Genomic DNA, 13,997 nt, shown 5'->3' with positions numbered 1-13,997 from the left:
ACATCTTAGGAAGCTAAGGAGAAAGGTTTCCAAAAGGAATGAAAGGACCAGCAATATTCCAAACAGAGTGTCATTAACATTGCAATCAACCTGCTCAGCTCATCCAGTTTCATGTTGTTACTTCTCGCTGGTCTTGGCCTGTTTGTCAGCCCAGCTGGATCCCGGGACTTATGGATCCCGTTTCCCTTAGTTCTACAAATCCCCACCCAGTTCAATGGAATAATTGAGAAGTTGACCAGGAACCTGTAGGTTAGAGGCAGCGTGAGAATCCTCTCCCTGACTCTCTCTGCACAGCAAACTCTTGGCCCGTTCCCAGGCAGGTTTCTGTCACCACCTATGGGGATGTTGCTGGCAGGAGGACTCAGAGGCAAGGGTGCTGCTCCAGGGCCTGCAGTGCCTAGTCCAGTCCCATAACCAGGATCCTCCCTTGGATCCAGTGTCCACGATGCTGAAGTTGAGCAGCCCTTGGAGAGAAGACAGGCCTGTCTGTTCAGTACTTTCTCTTCCTGTCCCCTGTGCCATCGTGTCACCTCACCACCTGCTGTCCACGGTGCATGCCTTGGGACCAGGGCCACATGCACCGCAGTCCACAGCCCTGGGCGTACTGTGGGCTTGCCCTTATCAGAGAGACTCCCCGGGAGCCTAATGCTCACAGATTTCTTCCTCTGACTCACACAGCACACGTCCCAGAGCTGAGTGTGGGCTGGGCTGCGCTGTGAGGGGCGGTCAGCCCTGAGAGCCAAAACCTGCAGGTGGCCTGGGAGGTAACAAGGCCTGGCCCCCAGGGGAGATGGGGCCAGGAGGTGCTGCACAGGGTTCCTCTGCTGCTGAGTGAGGTCAACAACCAGGTGTCACCAATCAACCCGCCAGGTCACACAGAGTGAGACAGCGGAGCTGCCGGACACAGGGCAGAGGGCGTTCACGGGGAGCTGCTCTGTTCTAACGAACATGCCCCATGTTGCTCTTAAACAGCCAAACACACCTTTGAGTTGCTGGAAAGCATATCTTTTTTAAAAATATATATCTTATTGATTTTTTACAGAGAGAAAGGGAGAGGTATAGAGAGTTAGAAACATCAATGAGAGAGAAACATTGATTCAGCTGCCTCCTGCACACTCCCTAATGGGGATGTGCCCACAACCAAGGTACATGCCCTTGACTGGAATCGAACCTGGGACCCTTCAGTCTGCAGGCCAACGCTCTATCCACTGAGCCAAACCGGGTAGGGCTGGGAAGCGTATTCTTTAAGGTGCCAGTGCCTTGGGATTGTCTGAGTATTGCCGGCTCCTTCTTCATTGGCCCCTTCATCCCAAGATGCCCATTGGATATGTAGAGACCCTCCCTGTGGGGATCTGGTCAGCAGGAGGGGAGAGGGTGGCTGTCCATGGCCCCCTCATCACATGCCTGTGCCTTCACCTGTGGGTCTGTGGGGAGCCCTTGTGAGGTTGGGGAGGTGGTAGTCATGTGGAGGCCATATCTCTGGGGAGAAGAGAGGCCTCTCTGCCTCCATGTGGCCTCCAGGTCTCCCACCATCAGAGACCTGGCTGTCATCTGGGGTGAGCCAGGCTGGGGACATGCCTCCCTGCCTCCCTATTCCCACCACCTGGGTCCCAGTGAATTCCACAGATGTTAGTGTCTGTGTCTTTCTGATTCACCTCAGACAAATCGGAGGGTCCCTTGCCTCCCAGAATGTAAGTGCCATTGGTGAGATTGACCTCATAGGAAGGGAAGAAAACAATCCTACAAACTCTTCACATGTGTGTGTATGTGTGTGTGTGTGTCATGCAGGCAAGAAGCAGCTTCTGAGGAAAATTAAGCAACACAATGAGTTGGCAGAGGAGGTAGTTCAGAGGCCCAGTCAGGGCTGGTGTGTCTCTGGAGGGACAGAGCAGGAGGAGGGAGAGAGCTGTCTGTCTGATTACTAGTCATCAATCTCACAAGCATGCACAGGCACCTGCAGGCACACACGGCACATGTGCACACACACATCCAAGCACTCACTGTCACTGTGTCTGAAGACCCCAGCCTCTACCCGCGGTCCAGGTTCTAGTGATCTGGTGAGAGGGGTGGTGCCTGGAGCAATTCCTCTAGTCAGCTAAGTTCCAGGACAAGTCTGAGCAGAGTAAGCAACAGGGAAATGGCCTGATTTGACTCGAGCCGAGCAAGGACCAGGACCAGGTACAGAAGCTCACTGGGCAGGAGCCTGATGTCCAGCAAGGGGCAAAACTAGGACAACAAGAACCTCACCCCAGGGTGACCTTTCCTCCTGTAGCACATCTCTGGTCATGGGGTTTGAGCCCTGACCTTTCCTCCCTGAAAATAACACCCAGCCTCAGTTGTATGTCAGCTCCAGGCCCAGAGAAGCAGCAAAACCAGACAATTGATGCCATGGCTGCTTCAAGATCAGCTGCCTTGACTGACGGTCCCTGATGCTGGTGCCAACCAGTCAGTGGAGAAATGACCCTGAAAGAGCACCCCTGGGAAGCAGGTGAATATCCTACTGAGACCCTCCCCTGAGACCTCCCCTAAGAATCCCACCTGCAGGAGAAATAAGTACCCTCAGCACTAAGGACCAGGGGAGCCCACACACACCATTCCCTCCCTCCTTCCTCTAAGGGACCATGTGAGACATGCAACCGGGGAGCAGTGGGCAGTGGCAGCTCATCCTGGGCTCACCCCTGACCCTGTCTCCAAGGCCCCCTTTTCTCTGACTTCCCAGTGAGCCAGAGCAGCCCAGCCTGGCTCTCTTGTTTCTCCTTCTAAGCCTCCTTGTTGCCTTGTTCCAAGTATGTTTCTGGTGCAGCCAGTACATTCTTGCTCGCTTTGCTGCACTTCAGCTCTTGATTGAGGTCTTTCCTTCATGAAGACAAGGACCATCGTCTCGTCTCACCGGTAACAAGGACTTGGGTTCCCCTGTTTTCTTCTAAACTGTTTTCTCTTTAGTGGGGACAGTGGTAAAAAAACAAACTCAGAATTCCTAGCATGGTGCATAGAAGGGCCATTTCCACAGCAAGCAAAGTTGTCCTTGCTGGACAGGGCCTGGGCACCAGCTGGGGCTCACTGTCACCCTCTGGTGGCTGGACAGAGAGCTGCCCACGCTCCTCCACCAGGTGGTTGGAATGGCTCTCATTGTTCTCCAGAAGTGAAAACCTCCTGTCCATTTAATGAACATGGAAATCCCACAGTGACATCCTCCCCTCTTCTACCCAGAGATTCTTAGGGGTGCCTGAATTTGCTGTGTATTTTCTTTGTCTTTTTAAAAAAATTGTGTGTTGGTTTTTTTTAAAGGAGAGAGAGAGAGAGAGAGAGAGAGAGAGAGAAGCATAGATGTGAGAGAGAACATTGATTGATCAGTTGCCTCCTGTATGTGCCTTGACCTGGAGTCGAACATGCAACCTCCTCATGTACCTTGACCAGAACCCGTGACCTTCCTGCACATGGGGTGACACTCCAGCCAACTGAGCCACACCAGCTCAGGCTTGGTCCAGTCTTTTGCTTGAAGCTTGTAAAGAAAGGTGTTGTTTTCCATTTGTCAGAACCGCCTTGAATATGCCTACATGAACAATCACTCTCCCCTAGGCGGTTCAGGAGCTCAGGCAGAGGTCCTCCATGGCTCTGGGTCCATCCCCATGGGGATGGGGTGGGCGTCAGTCTCCTCCCCATCACTTAGGTTTGGGGATGTATCAGCATTCTCCAGGGAAACGAAACTGAGTTCTTCATTGTCAGGAACTGGCTCATGTGACTGAAAGCTTGGCAAGTAAAAAAACCCCCCCAAAACAAAAAACCCCGAGGGGGTAGAGCTGTAGGCCGGAGATTCAAGGAATAGTTGATGCTGTAGTTCAAGTCCAAAGGCCAACTGTTGGCAGGTCCCTCTTGGCTCTGGGAAGTTCATCTTTTGCCGGGAGCCGGTCCATGCTTGCTGTTTCAAGGGACCTGGCATATATGGCATACTGTTCTTAATATGTTTGCTCACCTTCTTGGCACTATGTGTTTTAACCAAGGTCTCTGAGAAAGGTTGTTTCCCCAGGTAGGGATTTTCCCCTGAAGTTAGGGAGGGAATAAAACCTCTTAACTAAGTGCCAGGCGGGTAATTAATCACTTTAACTACGAACAATCATGCTTAAGCTACATAATCTTTACTCCCTGGGATGGAGATAAGAAACGCCCTAACCTTTGTAATAGAGATTGATAGGATTGAATCAACTGGTATAAATACAGATGTAACAAGACAGCAGGAGACAGAACTAGAGAGACAGAACCTAGGCACAGAACCTACACAGAACGTTCTCTAGAGACAGAAGAACTTCGCTGGAGAGAACATGGCAAAAGATCCTGGACTGAACCTGACTACAGAAATTGGCAAGAGAACCTGACTAGAACCTGGTGACTGAACCTGGCTGGAGAACCTGGACAGAACCTGGCTGGAGAACCTAGCGAGGGAACATGGCTACAGAACCTGGCTGGAGAATTTGGAGAACCTAGCAAGAGAACGTGGACACAGAACCTGGCTGGAGATCCAGACCAGAACCTCTCTGGAGATCCAGACCAGAACTTGGCTGGAGATCCTGGCTGGAGATCCTGGCTAGGCTGCTGATCAACTGAACACTGTCTCCGTGTCATTCCTTCTTCGCCGACTCCGTCCACACCTTTGGGAACCCCTGGACCCGCTGGGGTTGGACCCCGGCAATCTTTGTTCTGGTCGGGCCTTCAACTGATTGGATAAGGGAGATCTGATTTACTCAAAGTTCACAAATATAAATGTCCAGTTCTCCCAGAACACACCCTCACAGAAACATCTGGAATGGCATTTGACACCTACAATTAATCATCACAGGATGTTCCTTGAGCTTACAGGTTCCTTGTCTGACCCCACAGCTACACTCTCTTTTCCCTGGGGTGTGGGTTGCCAGCCATTCCAAGCCCTGAGCTGGAAATGTCTCTCACACTGGGGCCCTGGCCTCACGCCTGGACTCCGGATCCTGGGCACACAGAGGCTTGGCCACCTAGGGACAGCACTCCCCTCTCCCAAGCCTGTTTGGAAACGAGGAGTAGGGGCATCTCTCCGGGCTTGTGCGGAGGAGGTAATGAGATACCGCACAGGAGAGAGCTTTACAAGTGGCGAAGCACTGTGTGCACACCTGTGTTTGTTCAGGGGTATCGGCACCCGAAGGGGTGGGGAGTTCTAGGACAACCTTCAGCCCGGGATTTGAGGTGACCTCTGCTCCACTCACTCTGTCCTGGCCTCTGGGGGCAAACTCCACGCTGGCCACCTCTGGCAGGCAGGTTGAGACAAATGCCGCTGTGTTCTCTATCTCTGTTCTCGGGGTGTTCTTGGGGTTTGGGAGTCGACACCTGGCTCCATCAGTGACCTGAGTTCATGCCCAGGTGAGCAGGAAGTGGCACCCACTGGATGCTCCTTCCTCTCAGGCGAGACTCAGATGAGAGGCTGAGCAGAGACGCCAGGATGGGCCCAGCCCCAGCTGAGCAGCTCTGTGGCTGTGAGCAGAGCGCCATGACCTTCCCATGTACAGGGCCCACTAGAATGTCTTGCGATTCCCAAAAGCATCAGGAGAGAAGTCACACAGAGGTTGTCTCAACTCCTCCTCCCCCGTTTGACCTTGTTATTTATTCATGTTCAATTTCTAGACATAATTTCGGCGTTTACAAAGCTGACACTTGGTATTCAGCAAGTTCTCATCGAAGCGCATGCAGTGGGATGGTGTGAGAAGCATAGTCCTGAGTGTCCAGTCCCAGGACTTCTGACAAATGTGTCCCCACCAAGATAGGGGGTGCTTCCTCCTGCCCCCAGGTTCCCTGTTCCCTCCCCACTGCCCTCAGCTCTTCCCCACCTGGCACTACTTGGCTCAGAATCTGGGCAACGCGGTCACGACCAGTTCCTGCCTGGGCGGAACCCAGGCTCTGTGTGCTGACAGTTCAATGCACACAGCGTGTTATTGTAGTTGATTTTAAAGTGATTCTTCTGTCCAGCTGGTGTGGCTCAGTGGTTGAACATCGACCTGTGAACCAGGAGGTCACAGTTTGATTCCTGGTCAGGGCACATGCCCGGGTTGCAGGCTTGATCTCCAGTGTGGGGTGTGCAGGAGGCAGCCAATCCATGACTGTCTTCATCATTGATGTTTCTACCTCTCTTTCTCTCCCTTCCTCGCTGACATTAGTAAAAATACACTTAAAAGAAAAATGAAGTGATGCTTCCTCAGGATCTTCAGCTGAACAGTGGGCACCAGGCCCCTGGAGGTCAGAGTGCTTTCCTCTTGTAGCTCAAGGGTGAGGGGAACAAGGCCCGGGACCTAGCCTGGCCCAGAGCAGGGACTGAGTAACTTTTGTTGAATCCATGACCCAAGAGGCCCCTCGGGGAGCAAAGGAGGCTGCGTGAGTAGGCATGTCACCTCTGGGAGTGAGCTGGGGCGGAGGCATCGCCTGGGTGGCAAACAGAAGTCTGGGGTGCTTTGCACCTGGAGTGTGGAGTGTGGGGAGGAGAAGCAGCAGTAGGCAGCTGAGGAAGGCCCTGGTCTCCCATCCTGACATGGGGAGGAGCCTGCTTTCCCACATGGGTTTGAAATGGGCTGTGACCACCCATGTGCCCACCCAGCGGGACCTCGAGCCTGCACTCAGACGTCCTGCACTCGGGTGGGCCCAGGTCCTGGCCATACTGGGCCCGCCTCGGGATTCGGATGAAATTCACAGAAAGGACAGCCTGCTCTCTGCAATCAGAAGCTGTTAGATCGATGTGAGCCCCAAAACGCCAGCCAGCCCCGGGGGCACACGGCCACACCAGAGATGGGCCTGGACACAGGCGCGCTCACCCTGAAGCTGCAGACAGAGAGGAGGTGGAAGTCTCCTTCCAGCTATGGACCCACAGAGGCTGAGTTTAGGGTGATTCCTGTGCCCACTCACACGTGGGAGGCTGTATTTGGAAGGAAGACGTGGCTTGTCATGACTTGCATCAGAGGGGTCCTGACATGGCAACCATCAGAAAAGCACAAACACAGAGAATTGGCCACCAGGACTGCACTTGGGATGAACAAGAAACCGGAACAAAAAGAAAACGTAAACAGTAAACTCGTCATTTCAGAAAAAAAAAGAAAAAGAAAGAAACCGAAACAAAGCGTGAGGAGCGACAGCAGCCCCTTGAGGGTCTTCAGAGGAGATTGGGGGCTCCCCTGCCCCCACACTCAGTGGCGCAGAAGGGCCGGTGAAGCCTGGAGAGGGTGCAGGTCGCCCAGGACATCAGGAAGCAATTCTCCACACAAGGGACCCGAAAGAATATGCCCTGCAAAACGCAAAATAAAACCAAACACACAAAGGAGCCAGACGGTGGGTTTGATGCTTGAGGTTTATTTAGGTGAGAGAAGGAAAGGCACAGGTACAACAACTAAACGCTTTTCCAGGTCTTCAGGGGCATCTCGAGGTGCTTCAGGTCTCGGTCCACAAAGCTCATTGACAGCACAGCTTGCGTCGACGGCCAAGGATTTTACACACCCCACTGACACGCTCTAGCACCTCGCCCAAGATGGTAACTCGGCAGTTGCGTCTGCAGCGGCAGCCTTTTATTTTTATTTTCCCAGGTTCTGTGGAGGGAGGAGGAGGGTCAGGCACTGGGGAGGAGACTGGGAGATCTTCTGAGAGAGGAACTCTCTAGTCACCCTGGCAACACCTGCCAGATCAGGCTGAAAGGATTCACATGTTTCTCATAAATCACAAGGAATCTTACTAGCTCTGTGCGATCATGCAGGATCATCAATTTTCTCTGATCCTAGTCAATGATGTACATGCTTATGTCCTGCCCCTTCCCAACAACCTTCCTCTCCAACTCAGGGCAATTACTCCTCACCCCCAGTCGTCCTCACACCCAATTTTGAGCCCAGACACCTGGCCCTTTCCAACAAGCCCCCCTAATGGGCCACAGACCCCAATTGCACAGACCCCAGTTGGCTGGTGTCTCACCTGCAGCTCGAGTGAGGCGTTCCTCTCCTGTGAAGAAGATGGCCACATCCTGGTCACTGTCCCCAGCCTGGTCCTGGTCCTGGTCCTCGGCCCAAAGTTCACCCTGGTCCTTGGCTTCAGGCTCATCCTGAGCGGGAACCTGGTCAGCTGTCTCTTGGAGGGTCCGAGCCTGGGCCTGGAGGGCCAAGAGGAGAAGTGCGGCGAGGAGAGTGAGGGTCCTCATGGCTGAGAGTCACCTGGAGCTGAGTGTCAGGTGAGAGGACAGGAGTGAGTGGTGTTCAGGGCACAGTCAGCCTGTACTTATAGGTCAGAGGGGAGGGGAATCAGAGACACACAGCGCAGGAGAGAAGCTGTGGCTTTGGCTGAACTGGGGCCAAGGCCACCATCACCCTCAAAGCCCCTTTGATGCTCCTGTTCCTGCCCCTCCATCATACCACGTGTCTGTGTGTTTGAGTGTCCACACTTGTTTCAAGGTGATAACGATGATAAGGACCTGCCATGTTTTCTGTTTTCCATCTGCTTGGATATTTACCTTCTGATGTTCAAAAAAAAAGGAACTGTGCTCTCATTGAGTAAGTCAGGGACCAGAGGCCTCTGCTTTCTGATGTGGGTCCTGCTCACCTCTGAGTCCATGGCCCTGGGACCAACCCTTCCCCGATGGAGTGGAGGGTCCATCCTGCAGGTTCATGGCATCACTCCCTGTGGGGGAGTTTGTCAGGTCCTGGGGTGTAGGCTCATGTGGTGGAGGGGACAATGACTCAGGCTCAGGTGGAGTGAGCTCTTGAGGACACAAGGGAAGGAGTTGGTCAGTGTTAACATTTATTATTGATCACTAAATTCTAGCAATTCACTTGCATCCAAATGTTTGAAGTTATAAGCCTCACTCCAATGAATATCTTTTTACATACATCATCTTGTTTACTTGTGACCGTCCTTTAGATAAATGTTTAGAAGTAGATTGTGGGATCAAGAACATGCCATTGAACAGACATTAATTTACAGTCCTCTGCAGAGGTTGTCCCAACATCACTCACTGAAATATATGAATGAGTGCAACTGCTCCCCATGCACAGTGGAATTTAAAGAGTGATTCTCCAACTTCATCACCCTTTCTTCCCGCCTGGCACCTGGGCAGTGATGTGCTTTGTTAACAAAACATTTGAGGTCCCAGACTCTTCTGCAGGTCAGAATGGCCAATAAACAGAGTTTCAGTAAAATGTAAACCCCTAGGAGGGCCAATTTTTGAATAATAAAATGAATTACTGCTTCACATTTGCAGTTATTTTTATTCTTGGATCTGTCAAATTTTCTTTCTTCCCTTTATTTTTTTGATGACCCTATTATAGAGGTCGCCTTTCTCATTCTCCCCCCCACTTTGCCCACCTCCACCCAGTTCCTCCACCCTCTTCCCTGTGGCCATCTCCACACTGGTGACTGTGTCCATGGGTTATGCATATATACTCTTTGGCTAATCCCTTCACTTCTTTCACCTATACACCGCCCCTCCCTCCTGACAGGTGTTCCATGAATCCATGCTTCTGTTTCTATTATATTTGTCAGATGATTTTATTCATTATAGTCCACATGTAAGTGAAATTATATAGTATTTGTCTTTCTCTAACTGGCTTATTTCACTCAGTATAACAATCTCTAGGTCCATCCATGCTGTGGCAAAAAGAAAGATTTCCTTCTTTGTTATGGCCATGTAGCATTCCGTTGTGTAAATGTGCCACAATTTTTTAATCCACTCATCTCCTGATGGGCAGTTGGGCTGTTTACAGATCTTGGCTATTGTAAAAAACAAACAAACAAACAAAAAACACCTTCAATGAATATATGGGTGCACATATTCTTTTGAATTTGAATTTTTGGATTGTTAGGATATATTCCTAGAAATGTGGTCGTTGGGTCACCAGACAGTTCCATTTTTAATTTTTTTGCGGAAACTCCATACTGTTTTCCATAGTGGCTGCACCAATCTGCATTCCCACCAGCAGTGTACCTGAGTTCCCTTCTCTCCACATCCTCACCAGCACTTCCTGTTTGTTGATTTATTGATAGTAGCCATTCTGGCAGGTGTGAGGTGATATCTCATTGTGGTTTTAACTTTTATCTCTCTGATCTTTAGTGACATTGAGCCTTTTTTCATGTCTATTGGCCACCTGTGTGTCCTCTTGGGAGAAGTGTCTACTTAGGTCCTTTGCCCATTTTTAATTGAATTGTTTGTCTTCCTGGTGTTGAGTTGTATAAGTTCTTTATATATCGTGGAAATTAACCCTTTATCAGATGTGTCATTGCAAATATTTTCTCCTATGCAGTGGGTTCCCTTTTCCTTTTGTTGATGGTCCTTTGCTGTTTAGAAGCTTTTAAGTTTGATATAGTCCCATTTGTTTATTTTCCCTGTTTCCTTCGCCCTAGGAGATATATCAGCAAAAATATTGCTATGAGAGATGTCTGAGATTTTACTGCCTATGTTTTCTTCTAGGATATTTATGGTTTCATGACTTACATTTAAGTCTTTTATTCAATTTGAGTTTATTCTTGTGTATGGTATAGGTTGGTGGTCTAGGTTTTTTGTGTTTTTTTTTCATGTACCTGTTCAAGTATCCCAACACCATTTATTGAAGAGATGGCCTACCCCATTGTAAGCTGTTACTTTTTAAAATCAAATATTATTATTATTTTTTTTAAATTTTGTTTTATGCTTAAAGTATTACAAAGAGTATTATATATGTCTCCCTTTTTTTTTCTCCCCTTGACCTTCTCCTTGCCTCCCATATCCCCCAGTGGCTTGTGTCCATTGTTATGCTTATATGCATGCATACAAGTCCTTCCCTTGATCTCTTACCCCCCCAACCCTCCCCTGCCTTCTCGCTGTAGTTTGACAGTCTGTTGGATGTTGCCCTGCCTCTGTATCTATTTTTGTTCATAAGTTTATAATGGTCTTAATTATCAATAAATGAGTGATATCATGTGGTATTTTTCTTTCATTGACTGGCTTATTTCACTTAGCATAATGCTCTCCAGTTCCATCCATGCTGTTGCAAATGATAAGAATTCCTTCTTTTTTTACAGCAGCATAGTATTCCATCATGTAGATGTTCCACAGTTTTCTAATTCATTCATCTGCTGATGGGCACTTAGGCTGTTTCCAAATCTTAGCTATGGTAAATTGTCCTCCTATGAACATAGGGGTACATATATCCTTTCTGATCGGTGTTTCTGGTTTCTTAGTGCCGGGAGCCGGTCCATGCTTGCTGTTTCAAGGGACCTGGCATATATGGCATACTGTTCTGAATATGTTTGCTCACCTTCTTGGCACTATGTGTTTTAACCAAGGTCTCTGAGAAAGGTTGTTTCCCCAGGTAGGGATTTTCCCCTGAAGTTAGGGAGGGAATAAAACCTCTTAACTAAGTGCCAGGTGGGTAATTAATCACTTTAACTACGAACAATCATGCTTAAGCTACATAATCTTTACTCCCTGGAATGGAGATAATAAACGCCCTAACCTTTGAAATAGAGATTGATAGGATTGGAATCAACTGGTATAAATACAGATGTAAGAAGACAGAAAGAGGAGAGACAGAAATTGGCACAGAACCTACACAGAACTTTCTCTAGAGACAGAAGAACTTCGCTGGAGAGAACATGGCAAAAGATCCTGGACAGAAACTGGCCTCAGAACCTAGAGACAGAACCTAGCGAGAGAACATGGCAAAAGATCCTGGACTGAACCTGACTACAGAAATTGGCAAGAGAACCTGACTAGAACCTGGTGACTGTGCCGGAGTCCAACCCCAGCGGGTCCAGGGGTCCCCAAAAGTGTGGACGGAGTCGGAGAAGAAGGAATGACACGGAGACAGCGTTCAGTTGATCCGCAGCCTAGCCAGGATCTCCAGCAAAGTTCTGGTCTGGATCTCCAGCGAAGTTCTGTTTAAGATCTCCAGCCAGGTTCTGTGTCCATGGTCTCTTGCTAGGTTCTCCAGCCAGGTTCTCCAGGTTCTCCAGCCAGGTTCTGTAGCCATGTTCCCTCGCTAGGTTGTCCAGCCAGGTTCTGTCCAGCTTCTCCAGCCAGGTTCAGTCACCAGGTTCTAGTCAGGTTCTCTTGCCAATTTCTGTAGTCAGGTTCAGTCCAGGATCTTTTGCCATGTTCTCTCCAGCGAAGTTCTTCTGTCTCTAGAGAACGTTCTGTGTAGGTTCTGTGCCAATTTCTGTCTCTCTCTCTGTCTCTTGCTGTCTTGTTACATCTGTATTTATACCAGTTGATTCAATCCTATCAATCTCTATTACAAAGGTTAGGGCGTTTCTTATCTCCATTCCAGGGAGTAAAGATTATGTAGCTTAAGCATGATTGTTCATAGTTAAAGTGATTAATTACCCACTTGGCACTTAGTTAAGAGGTTTTATTCCCTCCCTAACTTCAGGGGAAAATCCCTACCTGGGGAAACAATCTTTCTCAGAGAGGAGACCTTGGATAAAACACATAGTGCCCAGAAGGTGAGCAAACATTTTAAGAACAGTATGCCATATATGCCAGGTCCCTTGAAACAGCAAGGATGGACTGGCTCCCGGCAAATTCCCCCTTTTTTATTTTTTAAAAGCAGGCATTAAAAAGAAAAACCTGAAATGCTCTCTTGTATCCATTTTAAGAATAGGATTGGCGCTTGCCGCTATTACCTGAGTCCTGATCTATCACCCCAGGGAGAGCTTGCCAATCCTGCACTTTCCCGGGGTGGAAAGGTTGCAGTGGGGTTAAGGATAAGGCTCCTTGGGCCTACCTTCTCCCATGCCTTTACATTTACCTTTCCGGCACCTTTCCTTCCTCAGAAAAGCATGGACATACTTCTTGTATAAAATGTTCCATCTGACTGGGAGTAACCTTAACTCCTCTGCTAGCAGGCATATGTGTTAAAAGATCAATACGGAGTCTTTTTTCTTTAGACTCAGTATGGCACATCTTCTCAATCTAAGAATCAATACAGAGTCTTCTTTCTTTGGACTCAGTATGGCACATCTTCTCAATCACAGTTCTGTACTATCCACCTTCTTACCCTACTTATCTTCTATAGGGGGGTTGGCAGCACCCTGGTGGAGTCCTATCCGTCCCGAATGTGGGGGTTCTCAATGGGGGGTGGGCTTACCTAGGGAAATCCTGTTCCAGGGGTTCCCAAAGGTGTGGACGGAGTTGGTGAAGACTATCCACCCTATTACTACGGTGGAGTCCGATCTGTCCCGAGTGTGGGGCGCTTACCTAGGGGTCCCTGTTCGGGCGCCATATGCCGGGGTCCAACCCCAGCGGGTCCAGGGGTCCCCAAAGGTGTGGACGGAGTCGGCGAAGAAGGAATGACACGGAGACAGCGTTCAGTTGATCCGCAGCCTAGCCAGGATCTCCAGCAAAGTTCTGGTCTGGATCTCCAGCGAAGTTCTGTTTAGGATCTCCAGCCAGGTTCTGTGTCCATGGTCTCTTGCTAGGTTCTCCAGCCAGGTTCTCCAGGTTCTCCAGCCAGGTTCTGTAGCCATGTTCCCTCGCTAGGTTGTCCAGCCAGGTTCTGTCCAACTTCTCCAGCCAGGTTCAGTCACCAGGTTCTAGTCAGGTTCTCTTGCCAATTTCTGTAGTCAGGTTCAGTCCAGGATCTTTTGCCATGTTCTCTCCAGCGAAGTTCTTCTGTCTCTAGAGAACATTCTGTGTAGGTTCTGTGCCAATTTCTGTCTCTCTCTCTGTCTCTTGCTGTCTTGTTACATCTGTATTTATACCAGTTGATTCAATCCTATCAATCTCTATTACAAAGGTTAGGGCGTTTCTTATCTCCATTCCAGGGAGTAAAGATTATGTAGCTTAAGCATGATTGTTCATAGTTAAAGTGATTAATTACCCGCCTGGCACTTAGTTAAGAGGTTTTATTCCCTCCCTAACTTCAGGGGAAAATCCCTACCTGGGGAAACAATCTTTCTCAGAGAGGAGACCTTGGATAAAACACATAGTGCCCAGAAGGTGAGCAAACATTTTAAGAACAGTATGCCATATATGCCAG

General features: G+C 49.3%; 1 protein-coding gene across 1 annotated transcript; it reads right to left on the bottom strand.

The window, feature by feature from the left end:
* Nucleotides 1-7,455: 7,455 nt before the first annotated feature.
* LOC308513268 (alpha-defensin 1-like) lies at nt 7,456-8,188 on the bottom strand (the record flags this gene model as incomplete). The annotated part of the gene is made up of 2 exons (XM_081083164.1): nt 7,456-7,589; nt 7,966-8,188. The coding sequence occupies 2 exons, from the start codon at nt 8,186-8,188 to the stop codon at nt 7,456-7,458; spliced, it is 357 nt and encodes a 118-aa protein (XP_080939290.1).
* Nucleotides 8,189-13,997: the final 5,809 nt, after the last annotated feature.

Source organism: Myotis nattereri (assembly GCF_964212035.1).
Source record: "Myotis nattereri genome assembly, chromosome: 2".
Taxonomy (NCBI): Eukaryota; Metazoa; Chordata; class Mammalia; order Chiroptera; family Vespertilionidae; genus Myotis; species Myotis nattereri.
The sequence above is the reverse complement of the archived record's forward strand: the minus strand, read 5'-3'. Positions and strand labels throughout refer to the sequence as shown.